This window comes from Aquarana catesbeiana, linkage group LG01 (assembly GCF_042186555.1).
Source record: "Aquarana catesbeiana isolate 2022-GZ linkage group LG01, ASM4218655v1, whole genome shotgun sequence".
Taxonomy (NCBI): domain Eukaryota; kingdom Metazoa; phylum Chordata; class Amphibia; order Anura; family Ranidae; genus Aquarana; species Aquarana catesbeiana.
The window spans coordinates 869,055,879-869,071,677 of record NC_133324.1 but is presented as its reverse complement, the minus strand read 5'-3'; the positions used below and the strand labels follow the sequence as shown (position 1 = coordinate 869,071,677).

Genomic DNA, 15,799 nt, shown 5'->3' with positions numbered 1-15,799 from the left:
TTTGATTAAAAGATTTCTGTTGAGTAGGGCAGGCCATACACTGGTCTACCAGGGACCAGCCAAATTTTGATTAGTGTGTGGCCTACCCCAAATGACAGAATTTTGATGAGAGTATGGCCAGCTTAAGTATACATAATGGGGTTGATGGGCTATGTGCGGTCACTGCCGCTCTGCCATATTCAAAATGGCAGTGTGTCTTTAATTGTTCCAAATGTGTGACTGTTTAAAAAAAAAAAAAAAAAACATTTAGAGAGGGCTTTTTGTTTCACTGAAAATGAAACCTGATTTTCAGAAGAGTATTAGTCTTAACACAAAGCTGTTTTCTCTTATAGGATCGGAGCAGAATGTACGACAGTTTAAATATGCACTCCTTAGAAAACTCCCTTATCGAAATAATGAGAGCAGAGCATGATCCACTGAAGGGTGAGTCTTCGCTTAGCTTTTTTTTTCTATGCCAATAGTATTAAAGTATACCTTAAGCTAAAATCATTTTTTTTTTTTTGTGTGTGTTTTTGGGTTAAGTAGGAAATAAAACAAAATAGTTAAAACCCCATCAGATCGTTTTTTTTGTTTTTTGTGATATATGTCCCATTGGGGAGATTTGTCTTCACTTCCCATCTTCAAGACTAAACAGGAGGTCAGAGGAGATTTCTCCAAAGTAAAAAAAATCCTCTACCAGACAGTTTTTACTGGAGAGTGTGTCCCCATTGGAAGATTTCTCCCCTATTCCTGTTCCTTTGAAAACTGTTTTGGAATTTTTTTTTTTTTTTCTTTTAGTACCAGTGACAATGGTCGAAATAACCAGGACAGGGGGTTAATCTCCTCAGGAAAGCAAGCAATTCAAACCTGATGGATCTACTAAACCTTATTCCTCTTATTGAACAGCTTTAGCTTAAATGTGTACAATGGATCGGAGGTGGCCAGAATAATGGAAATCCATAATGAAGGAAATATGTAGGCAGCCATTTTGGATCTCCTTTTGGAAATACTGGCTGTCTGGCTTCAGTTACTTCTGAATGTCAGACCAGTGCTGGGACCTTACAGCCACTTGGCAAAGTCACATTCCAGGTTTCTTTGTGTAAAGTATTCTTTATATAGGTACAGCAATTAAATAACAATCTCTGGCATATGTGAAATTTTTAGGGCCCCTTTACATTTGTGTCCTGTCGTGGTTCATATGCGTTTACTTGCAGCCCATTCATTGCCAAAATGCAACTTTATTTAGCAATGCCGCAACCACAAGACCACGGTTTGATTTTTGTGGTGTGCCATTGTGTGTTTTGTGCATTTCTCTCTACTGTACAGTATGTTGGGAGGATGGCATTCATAAATAGGAACTGTAATGTACTAGTTTGGACCAGATGGACTTTTTCCTACCCTATATACTACGTAACTATGCACTGCGCATGCAGCAGTTGCGTTGAGGTAACATGCCCATTTTACCATGTGCTACAACACGCAAGTCAGACTTCTAAAATTCGCGAATAGTGATATCAGAATCGGAGATGGGAATTTATACAGCAGTCTTAACTTTAGAATCTGCAAAAAATTATGAATGCAGAGAGCGTGATCATCTAAGTGTAAATATTTATTGCACAAAGGGTTAAAAAAATCCACTCACATGTAATGGTATAGGCAGATCATAAAAACACTCCAAAACAACACCGCCAGAATAGCGCTACTCTGCTGTATTCTTATCCACTTCCAGGCGTTACTCTGCAGCATCTGGTCACTTCCTCGGTGCATCCTCCCTACTAACATCGGGTCCCCATAGCGGGGTTCCTTTGGAGTGTTTTTATGATAAGCCTATACTTATACCGTTATATGTGAGTGCATTTATTCTTTTTAACCCTTTGTGCAATACGTTTCTACATTTAGATGGTTGCTCCCTCTACAGTTTTCTTCTTTTGTTGCAGTTTATATCAGAGGCTTTATCCATACTTTCAGCTAGGAGGAGCAGTAAGCTATCTTAAATAAGTGACTTTGACGTTCACATTGGACTTTTAAGGGGCAATCCCTTTCCCCTCCTTTTTTTTTTAGATAATTCAGTTGTTTTTCACCATAATATATTGTTTTAACATTAAGATCTCACTAGCTGATGTGGTGTTGTGAAATGTTTTTCAGTGGTGCTGTATGTAGCTTCAAGCTGTGGAATACTTTTTTTTTTTTTTTTTTATATATAATGGTGTTTGGCCTCTTGTACACTGCTGCTGGTAAACGGACATTTAGGAGCAGTTGGACGTTTTTTTTCAGCTGCCCCTGAACTCTCCTCTGTTATTTATTAGTACATGTACACAGGGTCATTTATAGTAGTGTTTAGGCCTCATGCACACGAGACGCTGTTAAACGCGCGTTCTGAGGCAGTTGGACACTTTTTTCAACTGCCCCTGAACTCATTCAATGTTATCCTATGTGTCCATGTACACAGTCTTGTTTTTTGGTGTTTTTAGGCAGTTGCGTTTTTAACCTCGTTTTTCCAGAAGCAAAAAAATGGGTTCAGACGCAAAAGTTTTCCACATTTCAGACGCCAAACGCGGATAAATGCCAGTACCGCGTTTAGCTGCGTTTGCGTTTATAAGTGTTTTTAAAGGAACCCTATTTTTTGGACCAGAAAACCCAGAAATATGATGGTAAACTGCAGCGGAGAATGACATTTTGTGACCCAACTTTGGGGCCCCATATCTCAGGGCCACTTGGTGCTAGGAACCCCAAATTTGGTGTGCAAACATAATGGAACTAGCACTATAACATATCCAAAGTTGGGGTTCCTAGCAAGTGGCCCCGAGATATGGGGTCGCAAAATGTCATTCTCTGCTGCAGAAAAGTGCTTGGGGAGGGTCTTTGTTATATTAACTAAACACTTCTAGACGCAAACGTGGTAAAACGCCTCTAAACGCGGCAAAACGGGAGTTTCTAAAGGCCGGTTTCAGCTTTTAAAAACGTGTTCAGCGGGGTTTGCACCGGCGTCTCGTGTGCATGAAGCCTTAAGCAGTTGAGTTTAGAAGCATTTTTTGGAAAGCAAAGACCTTGTAACAGCTTGTAAAATCGGTAACTCGCCTTTAGCCACGTTTCATTTACAAGCGTTTTTCATTTTTGACTATTTGGGGGGAAAAAAAGCGGCAAAACGAACGTTTTTAAACGTCGGTTACTATCTGTCAAGTTAAATTGTTCAGGAGAGGTTGTAAAACATCCCGTGTTCATTAAGCCTAAGTCTAGAAAGCTACTGTTCTGTGTGCAGTTTTCTGTGACAGACTACTACTGGCTGTGCTGTATTTTATAAGGTTCTACTGGGACAACATAAACAGGAGGCATTGGTGCTATCCTTCATCTAGGCTAGAGACTTTCTTTGGTTGGGTACCTTAAACTGATTGCCTTGGCTGGTACTTGCAGATATACTCTCTATATCCAAAGGAATAAATAATGAGGCTTCACCACATTAAGCTACTTCTACTGAGTTAGATATCCAGTGCATGCAGGCAGGCAGCCACAGGGGCCACCCGGTGTGTTTCTGACACCTGCTGAGCACCCATCAAAGTGAAAGGCTTGAAAAAGAGCTCATATACATGAGTGTTTGGCAAAGCTTTTGCTTCTTTGCGTTAAGGGTGCATTCATACCTGAGAGTTTTTGGCTCGAAAAACGCCTGAAAGACGCCCAACAAGCAAAATCACATTCATTTCAATGGCACTTGTTCACATCTGAGCGTTTTGTCACCTGAAGCAAAAGACCTGAAAAACGCCTTAGGCTCCATGCACAATGGGCTTAAACGTCTGTTCTCTTTGGAGTAAAAAACGCTCATATATAGAATTTTTTGTACAAAGTTTAGACGCATTTAGGAGAGTTTTAAGTTTTTTTTTTCTGCCACTGAACTCCAATCAAACGCAAATGAGAAGGTTTTCTTTCCTGCCTCTAAACGTTGATCTCAAAATATGCCTGTAAACGTCCTAATGTGCATGGACACCTAGGATAACATTGAGCTGCTTCTACAGGCAGAACACAAAACTCTTGTAGAAGCAACGTTTTATACGCCAGTGTGCATGGAGCCTAAAGCTCAAAAAAGAACATGAGCTTCTTTGGGGCAGATTACAGGCATTTTTCTGCTTTTATACATTGGTGACCTGCACAAAATCATGGCAAAAACGCTGTAAAAATGCGCAACTTTGAAACGCTCAGGTGTGAATGCAGCCCAAGTTGTACTCGATGCTACAAGCTTAATTTAGCCTTTTCCTGGCTGGAGAAGTTTTGAATGAAGGGTAGGCCTGGGTATCACTTCTGTATCCGGCACCTATGTGTGCAGAGCCTTACTGTGCATCCAGTAGTGCCAACAATCACAAAATGATGCTTACATTTCCACATAGGTTTGAACAATCTGAGCAAATTCTCCTTTTCTGTATTCCAATGAAGCCTCCAAGTGGCATTGCCTTCTACCACTGGCAGGCGGACCTAGAAAGGCTGGGTCTGTTCTTGGTGGTTGGACAAGTTGTCCAGCCATTGAGAAGATCTTCTGTCCTGCAGAAAGCTAAGGGATGCAGATTCATAAATGCTGACATTTACATGCCAAGAGGCCAGCCTTGTTTAGCGGGGAATGTGTATATGTGTTACTCCTAAACACATTCTTCTGCTAGAAGAAAGCCAGCTTTTGTGTCTAATAAGGACTCCCCACTCACTGCTCCCTTTTGAAAAGTGAACTTAATGAAAACAAGCGAGGACAGTGCATGTTGTGTGAACAGTACAGCCGGCCCAGGAGAAAGTGATTGGAAGGTTGGGCACGTGTTTCCCCTCTCTGCTATGACTAAGCATCTTATGTATGTTTTGGCACACACAGAACACTCTTGTGCTCGGAACCTCAATGCCTCCTCCTCATTCTTCACAACCTCATCCATGGTATACACCACCCTACACACATCACTTGCTCCATGCTGGATTTGTTGTAAGTGCTTAAAGCAGGCATATCAGACTGGGGTTTTTAGGGAATCATTTGGCCATTTCTTTCCTTCTTTGTGGCTCTCAGTCAGTTTAGGGATTTAAGTCTAATAGGCCCTAGGCTGTTCTCCCATGGATTACGGTTACATATCCTTTTGTAATTATGTGTTATGGACCCTTTCTCAAGAATATCCTTGTAAGTTGTAGTTGTCACTGTGATGTTCATTACAAAAGTTTTTTTTTTTTCTTTCTAAATGATATAGTAGACTTTGGGGTTGATTTACTAAAACTAACGCAAAATCTTGTGCATCTCTGCATAGAAACCAATTAGCTTCCAGGTTTTTCTTTTTGTCAAAGCTTAACCACTTGCCGACCAGCTGCTATCATTATACTGCGGCAGGTCAGCATGTTCCCACGAACAGTCGTAGCTATAAGTCGGTCCCTTTAAGTGGGATAGCAGGCTGCACAGCGGGGGTGCCGATGCTCGTGACCGGCGGTTGCGATGACTGCCGGCCACGAGCGATCACGGACATGGGAGGCAGAACAGGGGCGTGTGTGTATAAACACATCCCAGTTCGGAGAAGGGAGAGAGATCGTGAGTTCCTACGAGCTGGGAACTACAATCTCTCTCTCCTCCTAGGCAGTCCCATCGATAACACAGTTAGAACACACCAAGGGAACACAACCCCATGATTGCCCCCTAGTGTTAACCCCTTCCCTGCAGTGACATTTATACATAATCAATGCATTTTGTATAATAGTCAATAGACTACAAAAATGTGTCAAAAGTGTCTGATGAGTCCGCCATAATGTTTCAGTCTTGATTAAAAATTGCAGATCGCTGCCATTACTAGTAAAAAAAAAAAATAATAAAAATGCCATAAATCTATCCCCTATTTTGTAGACCCTATAACTTTTGCGCAAACCAATCAATATACGGTTTTTGCGGGTTTTTTTATTACCAAAAATATGTAGAAGAATACATATCGGCCTAAACTGAGGAAAAAATTCGCTTTTTTTAAAAAAAAATTGGGGCTATTTATTATGGTTTTTTTTTTTTTTTTTTTTTTTTTCAAAATTGTTGCTTTTTTTGTTTATAGCGCAAAAAATAAAAACTACAGAGATTATCAAATACCACCAAAAGAAAGCTCTATTTGTGGGGAAAAAAAGACATCAATTTTCTTTGGGTATAGCGTCGCACGGCCGCGCAATTGTCAGTTAAACGATGCCGTGCTGTATTGCATAAAAAGCCTGGTCATGAGCAGCCAATTCTTCTGGGGCTAAAGTAGTTAAAGTGGTTATACAGGCTTTAAGGTTTTTTACCTTCATGTAAAAAAAAAAGCTTTTAAGTGTGCAGCAGCCCTCCCAATATTCACCCGAGCTCCCTCTCGATGTGCATGAGAGGATTGGCTCTCTGGGGACTCTCCCTTGGCTGAGACAGCTGCAGGAGCCATTTTCTCCGACTGCTGTCAATCACAGCCAGTGAGCCAATGAGGAGAGAGAGGGTGGCTTTGTGTCCATTCAGCATCTCTGTGTCTGAATGGACATAAAGAGCAGCAGCTCGGGAGCAAGCCTGCTTGGGTGCCCCTATTGCAAGCTGCTTTCTCTGGGGGGGGGGGGGGGGGGGATTGACAAGAGGAAGTGGCCTGGAGCACCGTCAGGGGACCTGAGAAGAGGAGGATCGGGGCTGCTCTGTGTCAGGGAGATTCATCCACTTTATTTGTCGTATTTACCATTGTCATCGAAAGTAAAAGAAAATCCCAAATGTTTGGTTGATGCCAGAACAGCAATAGTACTTCTAAAGGGGGCACTAGTTCTGCTCACCCTGGTGACACCCCTGGTTTCCCTCACATTGGAATGATTTTCTCTCACTTCACGTTTTGGCCATGGGGCAGGAAGTGAAGGGAATTCTCCGTCATGGGACACTGATGACAAAAAAAACTGTCACAAAATGAAGAGAGAAAAGAGTGTTGCTTTTAGTTTGACTTTCATCTGTTTAACTGGCTTCTTTGAGTTTTGCCAAGCCAGGGTCAAGACGACATTTACTATGAACCGATAATGATCTTTAGGCAAATGTCAGTATGCAGTTGGAAACACTTTAGCCCCTTTAGCCCCAGTTCACACGTATGCAGTGCAGGAAATGCAACAATCCCTGCATTGAAATCTCGCTGAGTTTGCAATCCGCTGCGGCTGTCAATTAGTAGATAATGACACCGTAAAAGGATTGCAAATGCAGTGCAGTTTACCCGCACCATATCGCATGGTACAGAGAGACCATGCAATGAGGTGCGTCTCCAAAAAGGTGCCTGCGCTTTTTTGGTGCGATGAATGGGCTCAAATAGCATTCCACTAAATCGCATGTGAATTTCACTGGAATGCAGCATGGTTCCTGTGCAATTAACATGAGAATTATAGTGTGAACCAGGGTTAAAAGTTCCAAATGTGTGCTGTTGTTGAATTAGTGTATATCTGTGTGAAGATTTTCTTGCACTGTGGTTTTGGAGTGCCATGTTCTTAGTAATTTGATATATCAATACCTTCTGTTACTTGTATCAGGTTAAGAGGTACATAAAACACTTAGCCTTGGTTCACACCTGTACACCTTTGAAATTGCACTACTTCAGCGCTATTTCAAAGCCGCACATCAGTGCAATTTGCACTGCCGTTTTCACTTTGACTTGTGACTTCATTTAACAGAAGTCTATGCAAGTCGCAATGAAATTGGTAAAAAGTAGCACAGAAACCTTTTTCATAATCACGGCAACATGAGTTAAGACGATATCAACAGTTCCACTTTTGGCAATGGGGTGCGACTTGTCATGCAACTTGGAACTGTCAAATCGCATGGCAAGTAGCTCCACTGTGAACGGGGTCTTCGACTGTAATATTGAATATACCTCATAGAAAAAAAGGCTGTATTTCTTGGAAATCGGGGTTACTTCTACCCTGTTTCCCCCAAAATAAGACCTAGCGTGATTGTCAGTGATTGCTGCAATATAAGCCCTACCCTGAAAATAAGACCTACAAGGACTTTAACTAGGGCTTATTTGGGGGGTAGGGCTTATATTGCAGCCATCGCCGACAATCACTCTAGGTCTTATTTTCGGGGAAACAGGATATGTACTAGAATTTCTAAGCTAAAAGTTCCTAATATGGCATCATCCCTGAAAATTGGTGAATATGCCATTGGACTGAATCACCTATCGGCATGTTGTGCAACTTGGTGACACTAGATAATTTCCCATTTCCAATAAGTTAGCCAGCAGGATGCGAATGCTGCCATCCACTACTACCTACTTTAGTTCTCTTCCAGCGTGCCCTGGGAGCCCCAGTATAAAGTTTGGCTTAACTTGGCGTTGGGCTTAGTCTATTCTATCCTGCACTGTTAACAATACTATTCTATATACCTCATAAAGGCAGAAATGTAAATTTTAGTCTGTTCTTCTCTGTCAGGCTACATTCACACTTCAGCGGTTTGAATCGCGGGCAGATTTGCCACGATTCTGCCCACGATTTGAAAGTACTGATGTGTGAATGACGAATTGCGGGACTCACATTTGAGATGCCTTTCTTTTGAATGACACCTAAAATCGTGGTGCGGGTCTGCCGTGATTTTCGCGTCATAAATTGTACTGCAATCACAACAACACGCATAGCCTGAAGCATGTCATCCAAAAAGATTTAAGGAGCTACTTTTGGGTGATACGGTTGCCACGATTGCAGCGCGATATATTGCGGCAGACCTGCACTGCAATTTTAGGTGTTGTTCAAATGACAGGCATCTCAAATGTGAGCCCCGCGATTTGTCATTCACACATCAACGCTTTTAAATCGCAGGCAGAATCGTGGCAAATCTGCTCGCAATTCAAAACGCTTAAGTGTAAATGCAGTCTAAGGCCCCTGTCCCCCGCACTACTTTGGTCTGACTTTGCTGCAACTTGAGGTCCATAGACCTCAAGATTACACAGGCATTGCTTCAAGTCGCGGAAAAGTTTGCGAGACTTTCAGGTCGCACAAGTGTAAAAGGGGGCCTTAGCGTGCTGTCAGGTTTATTCATTACTGTTGGTTGTTTTTAATCCTTGTAACTGAACCTTATTTTTTTTTTGAGACTTTATTACACTTAAAAGTGATCTCCTGTACTGTAGCAGATTTTTTTAGGAGTAATATGGTCATAAATGTTGTGGCTTTTTTTTTTTGTATGGCCCACACTTTTTTTTTTTCTTAAGATGACCTAGGCAGCACCTGATTTTGTTTCTTGGTTCCACAAATGATGGTTTTATTTTTCTCAGTTCCGATTGAGAGATAAGAGAATGGAGCTGAATAAAAGTCTCCTAAACAGGGACTACAATAACTGGCTCAGACTCCATGTGACTGACACATCCTCAATTGCATAGTGGGATGCCCTTACCCAAAAAAGCAGTGCCTTATACATATATCCGGTCATATGTGTTGGTTTATGACATAGATCTGCTGAATGCAGTGTAATGAAAGCAGACCTCTACTAAAATACACTTACCCACCACCCTGCCTGGCTAGAAACACTAGTCTGACATGCTGAATGCCTTGAACAGTAGTCATCAATGGGCTGTCAGTGCCCAACCACCAGTCCACAGCAGCATCTTCTGTGGGCATTCATAACACAGTGCATAGGAGTTGAAGATGTGCGTTTTTCAGTGCTTTATGATATATTTTTTTTTTTTTTTAAGACACATTGGGGTTGATTTACTTAAACTGGAGAGTGTAAAATCTAGTGCAGCTGTGCATAGAAACTAGGGATGCACTGATACCGAGTATTTTCACGAGTACTGGTGAAAATACTCCCGATTTCAAAACCGATAGTTTGCGTTGCGATTTGCGTACATGCACAAAGGATTGCAGGCGATTTGAACCGGAATGCGATTCCTGTCCAAATAGCATGTGTTTTCCTGCATCGCTCCTATGTGAACCCAGGCTTGTCATAGTGAAATTCCCAAAGGAGTAGTGCGGGAAATCTCCCTGCATGACGGGTTCCACAAGCTCCGGCTCCCATCCGACTAACAACTGGAGATCTGCGGCTCCTCCTGCCTCTCCCATGGCTTTGTTCCCTCCCCCCCCCCCCCCCCCCCTCGCCTCCAGCGGTTCTCCCTCTAGTGCTGACTGTACTGCCTACAGGGATTCTAATTAGTCAGCATAGACCGCGCTGACCAATTAGAAGCCATGGAGTCCATACAGTCAGGAGAGGGGAGAAAGTAGCAGGGATTTCAATTCTCCGGACCGGCGTCTGATAGTGGGGGATCGTAGCAGTCTGGTACAGCGAGGGTGGGGAGGAATGGGGAAGAGGGTCCAGTGCATGGCTCAAACTGCTGGGGGGAGAGAGCCGCTGGAAATGAGGGGGGGGGAGCCAGAGAGGGAGGCAGGAGATCAATCCGCGACCAAAGATGTCCACAGTCAGTTGGGAGCCGGAGCTGGTGGAACCCATCAGGCAGGAAGGTTTCCCTGCTCCTGTGTGAATGCAAAATCACTGACATGCCTGGGTTTACACAGAAGCCACATGGGATTCGGACAGAAATCGCACCACATTCCTGTTCAAATCGCATGCAATTCTTTTCAGTACATTTTTTGCCCATTCATTTTGTATGGACACAAATTGTACCACAAAGTTTTGTTACTCTGCGATTTGCATCCATATAAACTGAGTGGGCACAAATCGCACTGCAAAGAATTGCATGCAATTTGAATGGGAATGTGATGCGATTCCTGTCTGAATCTCATGTGGTTTCCCCACTGCTCCTGTGTGAACTCAGGCTTGTCCGTGATTCAAGGTATCGGTGCATACCTAATAGAAACCTATCGGCTTCAAGTTTTTTTTTCAAAGCTTAATTGAACAAGCTGAAGTTAGAAGCGGATTGGCTACCAGGCACAGCTGCATGGTAAATCAACCCCATTGCTTTTTCTGTTTACCTTTTTTTTGATTAAATATTGCCTACTCAATGTAGCCCAATGCATGTGGAGTGAACGGGTCCTTAAACATTTACAGTATAAGCTGTATCTGTAGGGGTCCTTAGAATGATATCAAAGTCTGGATATCATTTGATTCCTGCATGCAGCTCCTTAGATTCTATTATTCTATTGTGAGTAGGCCTAACCCCGCTGGCTGCCCTTTACCTCCCTTCATTTCCCTGCTGGCTCTCTGTCTGCCCTAATGAGGATTAGAACCATGGAAAATCAGATTCTGGTGTACTTTTCATAGGCATTATGGCTCCACTGGAGATTTATTGTGCTCCCTGCGGAATTTCTGTCCAGTTCACACCAGAACGTTAATAGGACACAACAGCCTGAAAGAGCGTTGGATGTGTTATTTACAGGGATGGCCTCTAATACTTCTATCTATATTTAGTTGGAGTGAATGAGAGTGTGAAGGGCAATATTGTGCTCGCTCTGCTGGGGATTTCCACTCCAAAAAAAAAAACATTAAAGCAGAATAGCCCATTTATGTATTTTAGAAGAATGACTACACTGTAAATTCTACTAGTATATTACCCAGCAGTCAATTCATTAAGAGTGTTAAAGCAATAGTAGACTACATTTAAAAACCCGCAGGGTCATGTCTTAATGTGCTAGTATGTGCCTCATACCAACGCATTATGATAGACTTGCCTAAAAGACTGATCCCTCTAGCGGCGCCCTGTCATTGCTGACGGAATCCATCTAACCCACCCCCCCCCCGTCTCCCCTCTGGGTGTGCGGGCTTGAGCCGCAATGACGTCACTCCCGCGGCACAGCTCTCTCAATGGACGGCAGCTCTGCATAGAAACCAGTCGGCTTTCAGGTTTTTTTTTTTTTTTGCACATGAGCACTGTGTTCTCAAAGCGTGCCATCCATTGAGAGCTCTGTGCGCATGCGCTGGTGACGTGACCGGATGCTACACGTAAATATCTCCTAAGACTTCATGCACACTACCAGCCTAAAAGCTGGTATTAGCATTTTTTCTGCTCCTAGAAGCTAAATAGTGTTATCCTATATGCCCATGCACACTACTTTAGGCTATTAGCATTTTTTTTAAGTTTCAGCATCTAGGAGCAGAAATGTTTATTTTTTTGTGTTTTGAGCTTTTTTCCAGCAGAAAAAAAATGCTGAATGCTCCTAACAGCTTTTTTTCAGCATTTTTTTTTCTTCATGTACTGAATAAACGCTAATAAAATTGTAATGCTCCTAAGCCTAAGTTCACACTGACAGCGGGATTGAAATCGTGCAGGTTCAGCTGAACTCGCACGATCTTATACTCGCATGTCAGTCCGAATTCAGGAGAGATTTCAGAGACATCTGTGCAGGTTCCTGCATAAATGTTGATACAAATCGCACCCCAAAGTTGCCAAAAGTAGTACAGAAACTAATTTTGGGGTTTGGAAAGTGCCATTGCCGGCAATAGCCGCTGATTTGGCATGCTACAAAAAAAGAAACGCTGGATGAAAAATGCTGATAATCGCATTTTTGTGCCAGCTTCTCGTAGCATTTTAGTAGCTTTTAGCCTAGGTTCACATTGATGCGATTTGGCATGTCAAATCACATGCCAAATCGCATCAATGTGAACCTAGGCTAAAAGCTACTAAAATGCTACGAGAAGCTGGCACAAAAATGAGATTATCAGCATTTTTCATCCAGCGAGTTTTTTTTTTTTTTTTTTGTAGCTTTTTTTGGGGGGGGGGGGCTTTCTGAAAAACGCTAGTGTGCATGGAGCCTCAAAGGTGCACTTCTAGGAGATACTTACTACATCTTCACGCAAGCCTTATTATAGGCCCAAAACAACAAAGGGCGTTTACTCCCACTTTAGGGGATTTATTAAGAGTGTTGTACATACTCTTTAGATATCGGTCTCATGGTAGTGCGACAAATAGAGATACTTGCATTAGATTTGTGTACGTGTCTGTGAAATGTATATGAATCTCTCGCAACTCTTGACAGAATGATGGCGTGTTGTATCTTTCCTGTGAAGTGATGGAGTTGTAGTGGCAGAGGTGGAGAAGTTGAGAGAGTGGTGGAAATGTATCCAATATCAGTTCCTGAGAAACAAATTTTGTTGCAGAATTGTCTCAAAGATGTGACACAATTACACAAGTGACACAAGTAACAATTTGTTTTTTATTATACCTTGTATATCCCACCTGCGGGGTGTGTTTACTTCTATTCTCTAGCAGTGCTGCCTCTGTACCCAGCACCCATAGATCATCAGTGTAAAGGTCAGCTTCATGACCAAGGGGGGCACTACCCTCTACATATCATATGGCTCTTTCAGCAGGTTACATTGTGCCCATCACTAATGTAAGAATCCCGCCACTTGGAGTAGCTGGTGCTTCTGGGCAATAGCTGGTATTAGCTTCCAGAATGTGGCAACCTTGCATTTGGAGACTGCCACCTGCTTACAAATAGGAAGTATTAGTTTGTATTAAATTCAATTTAATTTTTATATATATATATATATATATATATATATATATATATATATATATATATATATATATATATATATATATACTATAACCTACGTACAGTCCCTTGAAAAAGTATTCATACTCCTTGAAATTTTCCACATTTTGTCATGTTACAACCAAAAGCATAAATGTATTTTATGTGATAGACCAACACAAAGTGGCACATAATTGTAAATTGCAGTGTTATATAAACCATAAATAATTTGATATGATTAGTGCTAATATCATAGGTGTAAATGAAGTCCATATAAGTATAATAATATATATCCAGTGCTCCAAAACAGAATCCGCAGTGATATGTGTCTTTACTTCACAGTTGGAAATTTTCAGTGATTCCACACATGTGCTCACCTCAGACATTTATGCAGTAGAACCAACACTGGGTTCAGGCCTTAATGGACTCTGGGATTGGAACACCAATCCCTCCACTGTGGATGTCGGATAGATAGCTAGAGAGATATGTGTATATGTATGTGCAAAGAAAAGCTCCAATGGTGTAATACCATTTAAATTTATTTAAAATAATTTATTTATAAATCGTACTCACATCTTAGAGGTGCTACCAGCGCACCACTCTATGCATAACTTGAAAAAAATGAACTATCCGATCGGTGTTTTGTTTTTGCCACAAATCACCTCGCCGAGAGAGCAGTGTCTCTGCAACCTTCTCCTCCGTCCTGGCCCCTCCCCTACACGTATTTGACACAGGACTTGTCACGTGTCTTCATCAGGGGGATTCTTTAATCACAATTATGTGCCACTTTGTGTTTGTCTATCACATAAATTCCCAATAAAATACCTTTACGTTTTTGGTTGTAACATGACAAAATGTGGAAAATTTCAAGGGGTGTGAATACTTTTTCAAGGCACTGTATATACATACATTTTTTATTTGTATTTATTATACTTTTTTGTTTTCATTTTATTTTTCATCAGTTGCCGAAAAATCAAAGAAAATGTATGAAAAAATAAACTATTTGGGAACGAACAGTTCAGTTTACAAAGACTAATGTCGCCTACATAATGAGAGTCAGTCACTGTGACGGTATATCGTAAGACGGAGGGGTTACCATGGTGTCAGACCATTAGTTAAGCAGAAGCGTGCCAAAGGTCTTTCTGTTATTGCTAAAAGTCACCTCACATGCCGTATGGCAGAGATTAATTTGGCTTATTACAAATGTGGGCTTTAATGCTAAGTGAAAGTGTGTGTGTTTTTTTTTTTTTTTTTTTTTTTTTTTTATTTTTGAGATTTCTCAGCCCACATTGCTCTGTCAGACTGCTGATTGTCACAGTTTTGATTCTGAATGTCAGCAAACATTTCCTTGTTACCTTGATGGTTATGAATTCCTATGTAGGTGTTCTAGAGGATTTTTTATTTCCTTTACTGCTGCAGCATTTACATGTGTTTTTAGTCCTAATAGGTAGCAATTTTAAAAATTGAATGCTTGTTTAATATGCTTTCTGAATCAACATTTTTTTTTTTAATATATACTTTAGTTTTCCTTTTTAAACAAGTAAGCCTTTGTTTTATTTGCCCTAAGCACCTAATGGATGCCCTGATTCTATTTTCAGTGGGGTGGAATATACAGAATCCTGTTTATTTTGTGACACAACATGAAGACACGATTGTTCAGTCCGGATTATGTTTCTGCCTGTTGGTTTATTGGCAGAAGCAGAAAGGTGCCTGCTGTTTGGAGTATAGAGAGGTTATAGAGCCCCTGGAAGTGGGAGGGAGTTCTTGAGAGGTCAGCACATTTCTGGACATAGTGTAGCAAGAAACTGCTTATCCCATTGGAGCAGACTCCGAGGCGTTGTCGGGATCATTGCTTAACTCCCTCACTTCCTCTAATATAAACCACAACTTACATCTGTGTGTTAGATAATGAGCTTTGAATAACAAACATTAACTCCCTTTTTTTTTTTTTTTTTTTAAGGTCGCTTGAACTACCCCCATCCAGGAACAGATAGTCTTCTCATGTTAAATGGTAAGTAAGTCGTGGTTTTTCTTTTTTGAAATAAAGTTGAGTAAAAAAAAATGCAACGTTTTATATGCTGTCTTTTTGTGAGTTTGCTTATATAATGGTTGGCAATGTGAATCGCAACGTTTTGGATTATTGTCAGAAGGGAGCATCATAATTAAAAACCGCTGCACTAGTTAATTTTAAGGGTACGTCCATGCCAATTATCAGGATTCCTCTGTGGAGCGTTAGGTCTGGGCTTAAAATGTCTTCCCTTGTGGGTGACTTTGGGTATAATTAATGCAAAAATCCAACTAAGCAGATTAAATGTATCTGTGAATTATTTTACTGGGCTGACGACTAATTCTGCTCAATCTTTTAGATTTCACACGTCCCGGTAAGGTTTTTATAGCCAAAAGATAATTTCATTCAGAGCCTACAGCTCTGCAGCAC

General features: G+C 41.3%; 1 protein-coding gene across 8 annotated transcripts in view; it reads left to right on the top strand.

Annotated features, from left to right (window-relative positions):
* Window positions 1–15,799, top strand: part of CPEB2 (cytoplasmic polyadenylation element binding protein 2) — a 151,223-nt gene that overhangs the window by 83,931 nt on the left and 51,493 nt on the right. For all 8 annotated transcript variants that reach the window (XM_073609947.1, XM_073609929.1, XM_073609938.1 and 5 more), the window contains 2 exons: window positions 333–423; window positions 15,323–15,373. In XM_073609947.1, the coding sequence (XP_073466048.1) occupies window positions 333–423; window positions 15,323–15,373 (142 nt within the window). The remainder of the gene's footprint in view (window positions 1–332; window positions 424–15,322; window positions 15,374–15,799) is intronic.